The 16,034-nt window shown below is 35.7% G+C and overlaps 1 protein-coding gene across 20 annotated transcripts in view; it reads right to left on the bottom strand.

Moving 5' to 3' along the window:
* Positions 1-16,034, bottom strand: part of HDAC9 (histone deacetylase 9) — a 941,976-nt gene that overhangs the window by 363,606 nt on the left and 562,336 nt on the right. For all 20 annotated transcript variants that reach the window (XM_017890061.1, XM_017890068.1, XM_017890066.1 and 17 more), the window contains 2 exons: positions 12,236-12,351; positions 2,143-2,265 (listed from right to left, as the gene is read on the bottom strand). In XM_017890061.1, coding sequence (XP_017745550.1) covers positions 2,143-2,265; positions 12,236-12,351 — 239 coding nt within the window. The remainder of the gene's footprint in view (positions 1-2,142; positions 2,266-12,235; positions 12,352-16,034) is intronic.

Genomic DNA, 16,034 nt, shown 5'->3' with positions numbered 1-16,034 from the left:
ATATGACATTCCAGATATTTTGTATAATAAACTACAAGTGAAATAAGATATCAAATAAAAATGCTATTAAGAACTTGAAATGTATGATAACACAGTAATAAGGCAATAATAATTATATCATCAATAGCAATAATGAATTATCCTATTCCAATGATTTAATGAATGGTGGTCATTTTGCTATTACAAAAGCAGGACTCTAATACCTCAAAATTATGTGGCATGTTTCTTTTCAAAACTCAAGTTTCATCTTTCAAAATTGCTGTGCACCAGGGAGGCGAAGCAATTTTCAGCGATGGAGAAATTGAAGGACAAAGAGGTAAGTGGTTTGTCTGAGTCACACAGCAAGTCAATGCAATGTTTAATCTAGAAGTGATTCCTTGTCCTGGCCTCTTTTCCTTAAAATTTCCCAGTATTCAGTGGAGAAATGGAATACTAGAGATTCCGTTGGCAAAGCAATGCTAAACTTGAAAAATTAATTGTGATGGCCTCATCCACACCAAAATGGAAGCAAAGAAAAATGAAACTTTAATCCAAACCACATTGGTTTATTCATCCAATGGTACCAAATCGTATTACCTTTGAAAGATTAAATGGTCTGGCTTTAGTACTTGGTCCTTTGGGAAAAAATTTTCCTTGACCACATTAAAAGTGGTACATGTGTGAGTTATTCAGAGGAGTGGCTTAGAACATACAAAATAAGTAAAATAAAATGCCTATGCATGTGTCATAAGAAGTTTTGGGTTGGTATTTACTTATCGTTAGAAAAGATAGGAAATAGAAACAGAAGGAAAAATAATTTTTAATTAGTGATAACTATAAAATATTATCTGTGAATATTTATTTTTATCATTTCATTCCTTATTCCTTTTTTGTTTCTCATTTCATTTACAAATGTTTCATGTGGAATTTTAAGAGCATAGCTGAATTCAGTATTTTCAATGCTTTCTTTTATAATCCCCAGATATAAGACGACATCCAAATTTTGTTTTTTTCTCATTGGTATAAGAACACAGTACCACATAAAATGACATTATAGTCTATTGACAATACCAGATATAGTAAGATATCTTTTAGATTGATTTTAAAATACGTATTGAAACTATGTATTGAACATACATGTGAACTTGACACATTCAACTCAGTGGAAGACTTGAAGGTAAGGACTGGCCAAATTGGTGATGAGAGTTGGAATAAATTTTTCTCTAAACCTAATGTATCATATGATCCCTGTATGCATACAATTTAATTAACATTTCAGAGATGAATTATTCTGGATAAGGCCCACACATTTTTTACAACTAAAACTGATACGGTTTTAGGGAATATGCATAGAATAATTATTGCCATCTTCTGCCAGTATGACAATAACATTTCAAGTTTAGCACTGCTTTGGCAAAGAGATCTCTAGTATTCCACTTGCTCTGCTGAGTACTAGGAAATTTTAAGGCAAAGAGGCCAGGACAAGGAATGACTTCTAGGCCTCCATGTAACAGTATGATACAGTGACTGCTTTCTTCCCGAAAGAACCTATTTCAGTTGTCAGGACTTTTAAACTAATTGATTCACTTTGAATCTTCTGGGAATAGTTTAATATTTTTCTTAGAGGTTTTCTAGATACATATTTGTCAGTACCAGAGAGTCAGTAACTTAAATTCCCAAAATAAAGTCATTCACAAAATAAATTCTATAAACATATGCTACTGTGCTTTCGAAGCTGTACCTCTCAGCACTGCCCTGGCTTGTGTTCCAGGTCTACCACTTACTGGCTCTGTGCTCTTGTGCTTTGAAACTCTCCAAGTCTCAGCTTCTCCTTCTGTAAAATCGTGGGCTGTAATCTCTGTTTCACAGGATGGCTGTGTGGAGCTATTAAAATAATATATCTGGAAAGTGCTTTTTTAAAAGCTATAAACCATTATACAAATGTTAGTTATTATGTTTACATATGATTATGTGAAACCAGGATAATTCTGATTTGAAATTAGACTGAATGTCTTTGAACAACACAGCAAACAGCAAACAGTGAAGGAGATGCTGGCTCTGTCAAGTTTTTCTAAAGTCTAAATATATAAAACATGAAAGAGAGTTCCCCTATGAAGAGATATTGCTTGGGTTGATTTAGGCTGATGCTGTGCAATGACTTACATTGAGCTGGGATGGCACTGCAGGAAGCCCCAAGGTAATGTTGGGCAAAGAAGGAGAGGTATAAAGACTTAGCAGGTTCATGGAATCTTCGTGAATTAGAATGCGTTGCTGTGAAACCATTTGCTGTTAAAAAAAAGAGGAGAGTCTCAAAATACCACAGTATCACAAATTTTACTGTAAAATGTTCTCATTTCAGAAAATGGGCCTTACCATAATTAAGAAAAGATTTTAAGTATTTATTTCATGACTTCTGTATCCAAAAGTTATAATGTAAAATTTAAATAAAAAATTTCTTCCTAAGACACAGTTATCAAATCTGAATAAAAGGCATCTATGTTCATTTTTTGCAAATTCATTTATAAAATTCTGGCTATACAAAACACGGTCAGCATGTTTGTCATCTGCTGATAAAGTACAATGATAAAATTGTATAATTCTGATTAGTATGTCTACTTCTTTTGTATTACTCAGTCTAAAAAATATGTATATAATGCCAACACAGTAGTTATCTTCATCTGATTCTTCATTTAATGTCATTTTATTGATGGGAAAATTGACCTAAGAAAAATCTTAGATGAAATATCACCATATAGGGCTTCCATAGTAATCACATCTTTTTTACTATAAACATTTATGAATAGACAATTCTGTGTGGTGTATTTTTAGATCATTCATATTCAGAAACTAAAGTAAATGTTAAAATGTTATGAGTCCTATGCCACAATAGCCTTCATTTACACTGAAATACCCTGAATGTTTTGGCATCACTGTGCTTTTTACAACAAATACCTTTTTTTAATCCATTACTAAGAGTCATGTTTTCCCACATGTGGCCTAATATAGTTGCTTGAATTACATTTTCTGTTTAACTCTTGCTTCCCTCCCAGAAGTTTTATACAATAAGAGTTACAAAGGTCTTATTAGACCAAGGAACTCTGGCCTGATATGGTCCCCAAGGGAACAACATCCCTGAAAAAGAATACTCCATGTAACAGTATGACACAGTGACTGCTTTCTTCCCAAACAAAAAGCATATGGGACTCCAATAATAGACCACCTCCAAGAGGGATATTGCACACACGGGCTTTGACTAAAGTAAATATAATAACTTGTCAAGCATGTTTGGGGGAGCTGTAGATTTTCCCCTGGACAAACCTGGGATATCAATTAACTGGGGAAAATATCATGTGCTAATACAATGCAACCTCAGAATGTCACTGAAGAGTGATGCACCACCAAAACACAGGATGTTATTCCAAAACATCATCTCAATCATACGTTTGTTTGGAGATGAGTCCTAGTCTTAACATAATAAGAGCACAGGGTTAAATGTGGAGTTTTCTCATTGCAACTTGGAACTCAAAGCTAGTTCAGATTTTGTTACTTCTCAAAGGAACATGTCAGATATTTGTGCATGAAAAACAAGAGGTATGTTGAAAGCAGTAACATTACATTGACTTTATATGCAGCCCTTTAAATAATTAGATGTCTAAGTGACATAGCATGAAGATTATTGGGAAAGATTTTAAAATTACAATGTGTGAGATTGCAATTTTATTTTTTGAGCTATCAGACAGAGTTGCATACTTGCTGTAAACAAAAAGGCAAGCTACTCTTTTACTCATACAAATAATAATCTTTTCACGAAAATTGTAAGTATAGAATACATACCTGAACAAGAACAAAAGGAACATATAAGGAAGTAAAAATACTTTAACTAGCTTATTGGCAGTAAATAGTGATTTAAAATAAAAGGATATGTTATTCATTTATCTGTATTCACTGGAGAGAAAATAAGTGTGGAAAAATATGCATTTTAAATAGTGCATAATATTCATTCAAGGTTGTATCTGCTTCTCACAGCACTGAGATATGGACTAGGGGATTTGACATGGACTGGGAGAATGGCACAAAAAATACCATGGACCTCACAAAAGAGTTGTTTCTTTGCTTCCCAGAGAGAATTTCTGTGATATCCTCCCACCTCATCACAGGAATCAGAATTAAACTAAAATGAGAAATAGATATTTTCTCAGATGTAATAATGGCAGCAACACACTGGCTCCTCACACTGGCTTTGACTAAAGTGAAGAGATGTGGGGACAGTCGTACTCTGGGATTGCAGATCTTTGTAGTTTCCTATAAAACTTGAGTAGCTCCATTTCCTCTGGCAGTGTACTGATATTCGGCACCTATCATGGTGCCCTGGGCCAGAATTTTTTGGAGGTTAACCTGTTCTTCACAGGTACTCTCAAGCTACCATTATGCTCATGCTGTCAATGAGGAAACTGAGTCATTTCCCCAATTTTGCTTCCATGTGGGACCAGCAACAAAACCTTTAAACTGACCAAGGCTATGAGATTTGTTGACAGCTGTTGCTACAGGGAGTACGACTCTGCAGCCACTGTCAGAAGACAAGGGAACCAGAGAAAAATAGGGAGAATGTTGGTAGCTTTGGAGGAGAAGAGGAAACAAACTCAGGCTCTGAGGCTCATGGCAGGAATAAAAGAGTGCAACTGGGAGTCCGGGGACTTGGGCACAAGAAGAAAGCTCCAGCGATTTTATAAATGTCAGGATGTTCAAGTCATGGAGATAATTCTTGATGAAGTAAGGACGATTCTGTGTCCCCCACATCGGTTAGGTATAGTTGGTTCTTCCCGAAGACTCTTAACCGGTATGTCGTCTCATAGAAACTTTAGGGACCTGGACATTGCTTAGCTTATCTCCTTGGATTACAGATAAGGAAACAGGCACAGCATCTATGTAGACTTTCAAGGTCTAGAATTCCTTCAGAGAATTGAAAAATCATTTCCCTCAAATTATTTTCTTTAAATACAGCTTTCCTCAACTATGCTTTTTGATCGGAGCAGTCTATCTGTTCCACGTTTATCTCTTAATAAGACCTACCTGGAGCCATAGTCTACACTACTAACTCAGTACAGACACACTTGAAAGTCAGACTAACAGATTGGGAGGGGTACCATTCACCTGACACAATGAAAGATCCTGACCAGCATTCTTGCAAGGCAGGAAGACCATCCCACCTTAGCATTGCGGTGAGCTCACAGGTGTTTTCAGGCAAAGCCAGGATTTTTCCAAGAAGCAGTTTTGAATCTGGCCCAGCCCTTAAATCAGTGCTTTGCTATGATGCCAATACTTCGCCATTTAGAACATGGAAATGACGGTTTTAATCTGAAAATTTTTCAGAACCAAAATTTTTACTGTGATTAGATAAAATGAAAATAGTAAATGTATGAATGGCTATTGTTTAACCTTCACAAAACAATTAATGAGTAACTTCTCTGTGTTAGATTAATGGTGTTGGGTGCTAGGCATACAAAGATGTCCTATAAAACACCAATTCATGTGGTAGTTAGCTGCACAGAAAAGTAAAGAACTAACTCTTTGACTTGTGATAATTACTGTAATTAGAGGAAGGAGCATTATGTTAGGACATGAGATATGAAATGGGCCAAGTGCTGGGGTAGGGGTGGCCTACTCACATTTTACTAAGGCTTTTCAAAATCTTATTTAATTTCTCTCCTGTTATGTCAATAGGAGGGGCATCTCACAGATAATATTTGTAATTCAAATGAATACAAAACACATAGACTGAAACATTATGTCTCTCAATAGAGCTATTTATGTGGAATTAAAATTAAGCCACTGACTTAAATTAAAAGACTCAGAATCTCTTCCAAAAGGGACACTGGCTAAAATTAGAAAAATGGACAATGTCAAATGTTACAGGGATTTAGAAAGGTAAAAACTCTCATGTATTCCTGGTGGGACAGTAGTCTGGTATAGCAATTCTGTTGAACTATAAACCAAAATAATTATACTGTATACCATATGACCCAGTGATGGCTTTGCTGGGAATTCTAACTTCGAAAAATTCTCTCATTAAGCTGTAGAATGATAGGATATGGTATATACTGAAGGGCACCAGGACATCTACCTCGGGAATCAGTATGTGGCAGCACCCACCATGGATTTCTATGGTGATTGAAAGCACACCATTAGATTTCTGCATCCATAAAGACATGGTGTATGGATCTAAAAACACATGCTTAGTGATAAAAGCAAGAAAATGGAATGATGCAGATAATGTTGTAGCATTTATATCCCATGAAAACTCATGGATGCAAAGTAAAAAATATATATAGTGTAAAAATTTGTATAAACAAGAACACAGGAGAGAATGATGCCTACAGGAGCAGGGAAAATGAAAGTGGGGAAAGGAGATGGAGAGAAAGAACCAAGGAAGGAGGGAGGGAGGCAGGGAAAAAAGGAAGAAGGGAAAGAGAGGAAGATAAACAAACACTTTCTTAATCTTAAGAAGACAAAAAAGTCAATGATAGCCCTTGACAGAATGCTAGTTATACTAGTTATGTAAATAATTACCTACTTTTCCTTTTTTTTTTTTTTTTTTTTTTTTTTTTTTTCTTTTGACAGGATCTCGCTCTGTTGCTCAGGCTGGAGTGCAGTGGTGTGATCAAGGCCCACTGTAACTTCAAACTCTTAGGCTCAAACTCCCAGCTAATGTTTGTTAGGTTTGTGTTTTTTTTTTCTTTTTTTTTTCTTTTTTCCTGTAGAGACAGGGTCTTTCTATGTTACCCAGGCTGGTCTTAAACTCCAGGCCTCAAGTTATCCTCCTACCTCAGCCTCCCAAAGTGCTGAGATTATAGGTGTGAGCCCCCATGCCCGGCCAATAATCACTCACATTTAAAAAAGCTCAGAAAATGTGGATATAGAATTTTCAGTTTACTGTATGTTCCAAATTATCTACAATATGCATGAGAATCAGAAAAAGAAAAAATATATATATACACACAGAATTTTGGTGAGGAGCAGCCTGGACTTGTGAAATGAAGTCTGGTCTAAGTGTCTTATACTTGAGCTCTCCCACTCATGGCTTGTAACCCTGGGCAGCACCCAGCTTCCCTGGACTTCAGAACCTTCAGCCTGAGACTGAAGCACCTCTGCCCGGTTCTATCAGGTAACATGTGAGTCTATTGGAATGGCATACAGGAAGACATGCTTATGAGTGTCAACCAGCTTTGGCTTTACAAGGTCCCAAGTCCCTGAATCCAGGCTATCTAAAAAGAATGTAGCCACGTTTTAAAAAAGAAAAGCCTCTTAATCATTTAATATTTGCCTATGGTTTTCATGGGATTTTTCAAGATTGTATTTATTTTCTATTCTTTCAGATAGCTCATAGAAAATTAAAATCTCCATGTAGTTAAAAAAATTGTTCAAGCAGTAGAATCTCTCAAGTTTCCATTTTACTGGACACCCAAGAAGGTGTTACTATAAAATGGTGAGACATATTGTGAGACCAAAAAACAAAAAAACAAACAAAAAAAGAAAAATCATTTGACAGAGTTTGCTTAGCATTTGAAACACACTGATGTTTTGTTAAAGATCTTGCTTTAAAATATTGACTCATGTTATTCCTAGTAAATGATTATTTTGTCATAGCAACCTCCTTTCCCTGAGTCGGGGGTGGGGGGAACGTGTTTTATTTGCTGCTATCTAAAACCACAGCTCTACACCCACTCAGAAGGGAGCATAACATTTACAGCAAATGTCACAACAACTATTATGAAACAACAGGCAGATGAGTCATGTGAGATTGGGGCAAAACAAGTGACATTACAGATGATTTTAGAACACTTAACCTTATTATTAGAATCCTTTTTAAAAGCATTTGTATCTGCTGGAAAGTTTATTTTAAAAAATAGCATAGCAGAGACAGCCACTAATGTTCAACTAGAAATAAACCAGCAGCTTGGCTACTGTTAAAATAGCTATCAAATAAATCTACTGAATCTAAAGTAATAGTGTTGATATCCATGGAAACATATTTGAACCCACAGGCCCACAGTATTAACAATAAAGTAACTAGATAGGTAAAGACATCTTTGACTGGAGTTGGAAATAGAAACCCTTGAGGTTTCAGCTCCCCAACCAAGTTTACAAATGAGTAAAGCAAGTAGCTCCAACAATCTGAGTTCTGGGACTGAGCATATGTAGGAAATAGAAGAAATGGAACAGAAGTGGTCAGAGCAGATGGAGACTCACTCTCACATGAGAGCTGCTGGCTTGAAGACAAATATGCTAATGAGTTTTCCCTACCAGGAGTCAGCATTGATAATAACAACAAAAAGTGAACTTGTTCCGAACTTCATAATTTACCACCTGCCTTCCAAACACTGATTCCTTAGAACAAAGCTGCTAGTGTAGGTATTACGGTACTCCCTTCTCCTAGATCAGGAGTCTGAGGGTCAGGGGAAGTTGCTTGACCAATGATGATAAGGTAGCTGGTTTTGGAGCCAGGTTCAGGCTGAGTCTTCTGAATGGAACACCCATACATTCCACTACAATGTGCTATTTCCTGAACCTCAATTTATGAGTAAATTCTCCTCTTACTTCTGTCTTCCCTTTATCTAAATTAGGCAGGACATGTGAATTACAAGATAGAAAATTTTGTTTTCATCTAGGGCTCAAGATCTTTAGATACAGCCAGACTTTCCTACTTCTGAAGCAGCACAATGGGATAGAATCCCATTCATTTACATGGGCTCTGAAACAATTAGGTGACATGCTTTTCTACTTACAGGCCATGAAATAAAGACTTCATTCAAATATACACTATTTTAATATGAAAATCCACCAGTGTTCCTTAAGCCAAAATAGTAGAATAAGCCTATTTTGTAACGGTAAAGTATGCAACCAATTTTTTAGAGTGCAATACATTATGCAAATAATTCATGCCCCCAAAATATTTGTTGCTATGAAGTCCCGTACTACTATTAATCTTAGGAGACATCTGTAAAAATCATCCTAAATTCTAAATGATGGTTACTCAAGTATGGCTGAGAAATTTTTTTTCTCTTTTCTCCAGTTTGGGTGGAAACATTTAGTGCTAAAAAGCTATGATATTAACTTGCTGACAGTCTCAGTCTAAATTCCGCTGTCTCCTCACCTATCGAGAATGAATTACACTACAGATCTCTGTAAATGCAATACAGCAGAAAACCACATGTTAGCCATCAGGGTTGCATTTTTTGTTCTGGGCCACAGAGAGGCTACTCATCAGTGCATAAAGGTCTGCCCACCTGGCCTTTTGGATCATAGTTCAGGCACACAATTAATTCATTATGAGGTGAGTCACTGCTTGCTTTTGAACTCGTCTTTCCAGATTTGGAGGTGAATGTCCTGTCACTGACCTGAAGAAATACCTCTACCCTTTTAAACTCCATTAAATCACATTTCCTTCTGTTTTGTTTTGTTTTTCTTTTTTTAATGGTGTGGGTGAAAGGAAAGGTTTGCAGTGAGAGAATATGTTCAACAATTAGCTGAAAACCTAGGGTACCTAAACAAACGATTTGTGGCAAATTATGGCTTTAGAAATATAAAAGAAATTAAAACAGTATAAGCAAAATCTTGTATTTACATTCTTCACCAATGTATACTTCCTGGTTGTTCCAATATGTTGTACTAAATACTATATGGACATATATATGTATTTACAATGAAGGAATATATGTATCTTGTTTGGTAACTATCAAATCATGTTTTCCCCCATCTTCCTTTCTGAAAGGTAATCATCATGCTAAATTTTGTGTTCATCACTCTCTTGCCTCTTAAAAATATACTATTATGACGTATTATCAAACAAAGTATTGTATTACCATTTCTAAACCTAGTAAAATGCTCCCTTGTTGTAAGTGGTCTTCTGAAACATTGCAATGACAATGCATTTCTTGGAACCAAACATGCTGCTGAATGTAGTCTAGTGTGTTGTTTTCATTTTTCAATGGCACAAAATCCATTCAGGGACTGAATAGAACCCAGATCCTTTGGTGTTTTCATAATTACTAAGAATTACATTCTTCATACTGAGAGATAATGACAATCTAAAGTTTTTTGAAAAAAAAAAAACTGTAAACAAGTTGTTCTTTTCCTGGAAATTTACTAAATAGTTGCAGAGAATGGACCAATATCCAGGTATAACTGCACTAACAAAAAGATGCTATCTACAACTAATAATCCAATAACTCCACTTATATCTCTGGTTACAAATATAAACAAAGTATTTATTCCATCTGCTATCATGTTTTTGAAAGGATAATGAAAAAGAGAAAGAGGGGTGACAGGATAGTAAGTAAGAAATAGATGTGGGACTGCAGACCATGTAGAGGCCAGAATTACTATTCTTTAAATAGCTGAAAATGGTCATAAATGACAGCATCTAGATATTTTGCTCATGTTCCTTGGAAATTTGTTTGAGGGAAATTTTTGAAATCTAGAAGGAAGGTATATTCCCTTGGGGAGGGGGCAGTTTCTTTGCTTTGTGCAGACTCCCAATGTGTGAACTACAAATGTGGGGCCATGATAAGTTAACAGCTTGAGGTTATGTGATCTGGGCTACAAATCTACACAAGGACTAGCTTGTTGCTAAGACTTCTGAGAGAGAGGATCTGCCCTCTGATGCCCTCCACATCAGACAGCCCAGGGCAGGGGGGTCGGGGCAGGCGGGGGTGCGAACAGAGCAGTCAGAGGGGCAGTCAACTCACCAATGTAACATAGATATGGGCCTCTGGGGTGTCAGCTTAGTGTTTGCAGGGTCTCCTATTAGATTATCCTCCTTGGTTGGTACTAGGCTTTATCTTCTATCTCTTGAGTTTCTGAGGCCCTGAAAACCAAAGCTCAAAACTCAAGTGTACAAATGTGCCTAGAGCAAAACTGACTTTGCTGGCTTCAGTCGTTTGCTCATCAGAGACAACTTCTGGATTTCTGCCTTCACTTATATTCTGACCTGATAATTTCATAACTTATAAATAATTTATTATGCATATGTATGTTTGTGTTTGTGTGTATAAAACATATGAAATTACAGAGCAACAGCTGTACAGAGCCATTTCTGTCAGTCAAAATAACTATTTAAAATCAACTGGGCTGCCTCAGGAGACAGTGAAGTGAGCTCCCTATAAGCAGATGCATTCTAACAGAGGCTGGATAATCACATGGCAGAAAAGCTATGGAGATGATCCAAGAATAAGAGACTTGACCAGTCCCTTTCTGTCTCAAGGTACCATGACTCTATAAAATATAAAGAAAGAAGCATGTTATATATCACAAGTTAACACACCAGCTCTCCTTGTACAGAGCAATGCACAGCGAAGAAGGCATAATAACAGAAACAAAAATAAGGCTTTCAGTCAATTGTTGATGACTTCAAAACAGGTGATTTCATGAGTGGCTATTTTCAGACTCTTGCCTTTGATAGCCAAATACAGAAACTACATAGACAAATTCTTCATGACTTTTATATGGGCTTTCCTCTTAGTCTTGTATCATTGGTTACACTAAATCATGTGTTACGTTAAACTAGTATCCTTTAATATGTCATTCTGCAAACATAGAGTTCATATCTTGTCCATGTTTATATCCTTACTGTGAGGCAAAATGACTTGAATATAGCAGGTGCCCAAAACATGTTTGCTCAGTGAAGCTTTACACCCTTCAACTATCATACTGCAATGATTTTTCATCACTTTTCAGTTCAAATGGATAAAATCCACCTCACTAGGTTCTTCTTCTGAGAGGCCTGTAGGAGTTGTTTTACTTACTGATGTGTCTACTCACATCGGCATAACCAATAACCAAGCAGAGGGACTAGTAAGTGACATAATTGTCAGGCAGTGTGCTCTGAGGATCACTAAAAATGTTTGACTGAGGATTACATTTCAATATTCTTCAAGCCTGGATTGCCTTCCAAACATCATTGGTTGTCTAATTTATAAGTAAGATCAAGTTTACTGAATTCTACACATTAAAAAAATCTGTAAGAAAAAATTGATATTTATGTCAGCTAATAAACATCAGTTCATTTCTTATAGGTTTATAATATTTACATTAGTTAGTAAATATCAATTTTTTAATTGGTTTACAATATATGGAACTGAGTAAACTTCAATTCATAAATATCATTTGGATATTAAAGGCCAACTCAGAAATATTACTTTGTATTAGGTAGCTAATCAGAAATTCAATTTTTAAAAGAAACAAAAAAAAAGGGTCTTACCTCAGCATGAGGGGTAGGGGGCAAAACTGAAGTCTCATTTTCAGTAACACTTCCAGTTGGCCCGTTGTTTGGTGAACTGGGACCAGAGCCTGGAGAACTGCTACTGACTGAGGATTCTGAAAAATATTGTGAAGTACACATGTATTCATGAGGGACATACATTGATGAACTTTAGTTAGTGTAACATGTAACACTGGGCATGTTATTTTCCCCCGATGTAAATGCAAGCACTATTTCATGAAATAGAAAGAACTAAAATTTCTGAAGTATCTCTGAATTTTCATACCACTTATTCTCCCTTTGTTTTCATGGCAAAACATACAACATAGTATTCAACAGTTTCTAAATAAGTAAAGATATCCAGTTAGAGAGGGTCACAGGAGCTTTGAATGAGAAAAAAAAAAAAAAAGAAGGTAATCTTTTCTTACTTGCTCTTATGCTATTGTAGAAAACAACAGTAATGAAGATAATAAACTTGTGAACATCAAAAGACAGGTTGTTAACAACACATGAGGTCCAGACCCATTCAAATAGGTCTGAAAAAAATTGTTCAAATGCTGTGCTGTAAATTGATTTTTATTTAATACATTAAGGCTATACCTTATTATACTGTATACTAGTTAAAGTTATATGAAGAAAATACAATAAAATGTAAAATCTCAACATTGGACTGATGACCTTGTACAACACCATCTGACTTTAACTCTACTCAACTTATTTTCCAGAAGATGAGAAGTTGCCTAAATTTAACATGTAGATTTTTAAATACCAATATAACAAGAAATTCCTTTTAGCAAAAGTCAGGCAACAACAAGACAGATTCTTTATTTAACTCACCCTTTCCTCTTCAGATACAAAATTCACATGTACCTCAACTTATGCAGAAACTAATGCATTTGTTAAAACATTTAATTGAAAATATAAATTTCCATTTCCTAGAAATATAGCTAGAGAAGTCATCTTATCAAGCTTTGGCAAATTATTTATTCAGCTCTAATTAATTCCCTACCACTTTCTACAGTTCACTCATTTCAAAATTTTCCTAGTTGCCTCATCATTACACCTTGTCAACCCAACACTGCACAAATGATCTTGCTTTTCAGAGACAGGACTTTTGATATGATTTCCACCAGCATCTTTTCTTTCTACTCATGATTATGTTATCTACATTCTGTTTTCCCATTTCAAATATAAGGCACTTCTCTTCTTCTCTAATGCTCACACATTTAGTCTTACACATGATCCCATCCCCTTAAAAAAAATCCTAAAAGGATTAGTTAGGTGGAATCTTCACGCCCTCCTCCTACACTGGAATTGCCCCTCTAGTCTGACGGCGTGCTAGTAATTCTTGAGAAGTGGTGTGTTCTCACAATGTCCACTTACTTCTTCAAGCCATGGCAATATAGCTTACCCACTATAACTGCAACTGTTCTCTCAAATGCCACCACACTTGAAGGCCTCTGAGAAAACATTCCTTTCCATATCCTTTCTACAGTGGCATTCTCTGCATCCATGTTTGTCTTTCCATCTCTTTGACTTTTCTTCCTCCTACCAATTCCTAAATTCAGACATTCACCTAAGTTTGTGGCTTTATCTCTTTTCTATTTCCCTTGTCAAAATCACTCAATATCATGATTTCATATGTCATTTTGGGGCAGAATTATCTCAGGAAAGTCATATTTCTTGCCTTTAACTCATAATTTCCAGCCCAAATTCCTCTGAAAGCTGAACATTTCAAGCTCCCCTACATATGTGTAAAACTCTATGTATACATTTTAATATTAACTGTTTCCTGCATATCTCTATTGTTTCATCACCCTAGAGTCATCCTTACTCTCTCTTTACTGCAAATATAATTAGTTACTAGGCCCTTTTAAGGATATCTTTACACTATCTCTCCATCTATGTATGACTACAATAATTTCAGTTTAAGACTTTGTTATTCTGTCATGAACTATAGCAAAAGTCTGCTAATATTTCTGAGTCACTAGAGTAGTCTCTCAAACTTTTCTTTCAGACTCTTGCAAAAGGATCATACAAAGATAACTCACACCATGTCCCTCTGCTCCAAAATGGAGTCTAATATTATTTCCCACCATCGCCCTTTCTGTACTCTACACTCAGTCAAATTAAATCACCTCTTCTCCTTTAATGCCAAATACTTTTCCAGTTCATGCTTTTGTATCCTTTCTTTCCATTTCATTGCAGGCCTAATCCCACCTATAAGGTCAAAGCCTGGCTCATATAACATACGTCCCTCAGAGAAAGGGAACTCCCAGTCTCCAGGCAATATTTTCTTACCCTCTCTCAGAACACCTATAACTTTCAACTTGTATTATAATTATAACTCTACTCAGAAATGCAGTGCCACTGGAAAGAATGTGAGGTTAGTGTAAGAATTCTAATCCTGCCATTTATTTACTGTGAGATTTGAGCAAATTATTAGTATCATAAAATACTTAAACACATTTTGCTCACTGCCTTTCTGTCTATATATCTTGTTTGCATTTTGATTAATCTTTTTTATCATCACCTGTTTTCCTTTAACAAAGAAAATGCAGAGATTAAAATTCTTATAGGAACTTCTTTTCCCAACTCCTAACTCTTGTCTTTACAATATGACTAACTGATTTCTCGTTAATGTCTCATTTCCATATCATTTCCATTTCCATATTTTTAAAAAACTACTTTCTTAAACATTCTGTCTTACCAATTTTAAATTATAATATTTATATTATTTTATGATATTAAAACTGAAGTATTTCCTTATGTAGAAATCACTGTGATAAGCACTAGAGTTCAAGGCAGCAACTGCTGTACCAGAGGATTCTATGACATGACACTGGATGGGATCTGGGAGATGGTAGCAACTGATTTTCTGAGATCTCTGATCTCAGTGCATGATATTGGAACTGGAGCTTGAAGAAGGGTAGCCAATGAAATAAGGATGCTGGAGTGGGGAGAATGGAAGAGAAGGCATTGCAGGCACAGGGAGAGTCAATTTTAACATTTGAAAGGAACAGAACTTTTTGTAGAGGGGAGAAAATACTTGAATTTGAAAAAAAAAGAAAAGATGGCAAGTGGGTTCCCATGTCAATGAGGTGGAATGAGTTTGAAAATAGCTTACACCTGAATCTATGAAATGGGGAAGAGAGAAAAGATATAGAGGTAAGAGGATAACAGCAACAGCAACTGAACTGCTATGATGTTATGATAGTCTCTGACAAGATACTAAAAATATCTTAAGTATTAAGATACAAACAGATCTCATCCAAATTAGATGAAAGTTGGCAGAGCAATGGGAAGGAGTACAGGTGAAGATAGCTGTGTGTCAGCAGTCTGGAGCCTCTAAAGACATTTCGAGTAAGTGTGGTATATCAGTTAAAAATATCTACCAAAGCATCCACAAGTCCACTCACCAGAAATGCCTGTCTAATAAATGTACAAGTCTCTCTTCCAATACATATTGTTTCCTGAGATAAAAGGGTGAGTGCTTAATCTCACAAAATTAAGAAGAGAAATATATTTTAAATTTAAGGAAATTTGAGTAAAACTCTGGTAAATCATAATCCTTATAAATAAGAACCAATCATTACTGAGATAGGTATTGAGCTAAATGCCACTGCAATTTGGTATAGAAGAAAAAGTGACTGTGTAGAAAAAGCTATGATCAAGAAAACAGACTACAGGAAAACAGAAAAGCACATTGGGATAAATAAATATCACTTCAGACATTAAGGCTATGAAGCAAAATAAAATAGCACTATATTCAGCTTTTCTTTTCTTTTTTTTTTTTTTT

This window comes from Rhinopithecus bieti, unplaced genomic scaffold, assembly GCF_001698545.2.
Source record: "Rhinopithecus bieti isolate Rb0 unplaced genomic scaffold, ASM169854v2 scaffold_19861, whole genome shotgun sequence".
Lineage (NCBI taxonomy): Eukaryota > Metazoa > Chordata > Mammalia > Primates > Cercopithecidae > Rhinopithecus > Rhinopithecus bieti.
This window is presented reverse-complemented; position numbering and strand designations above follow the sequence as displayed.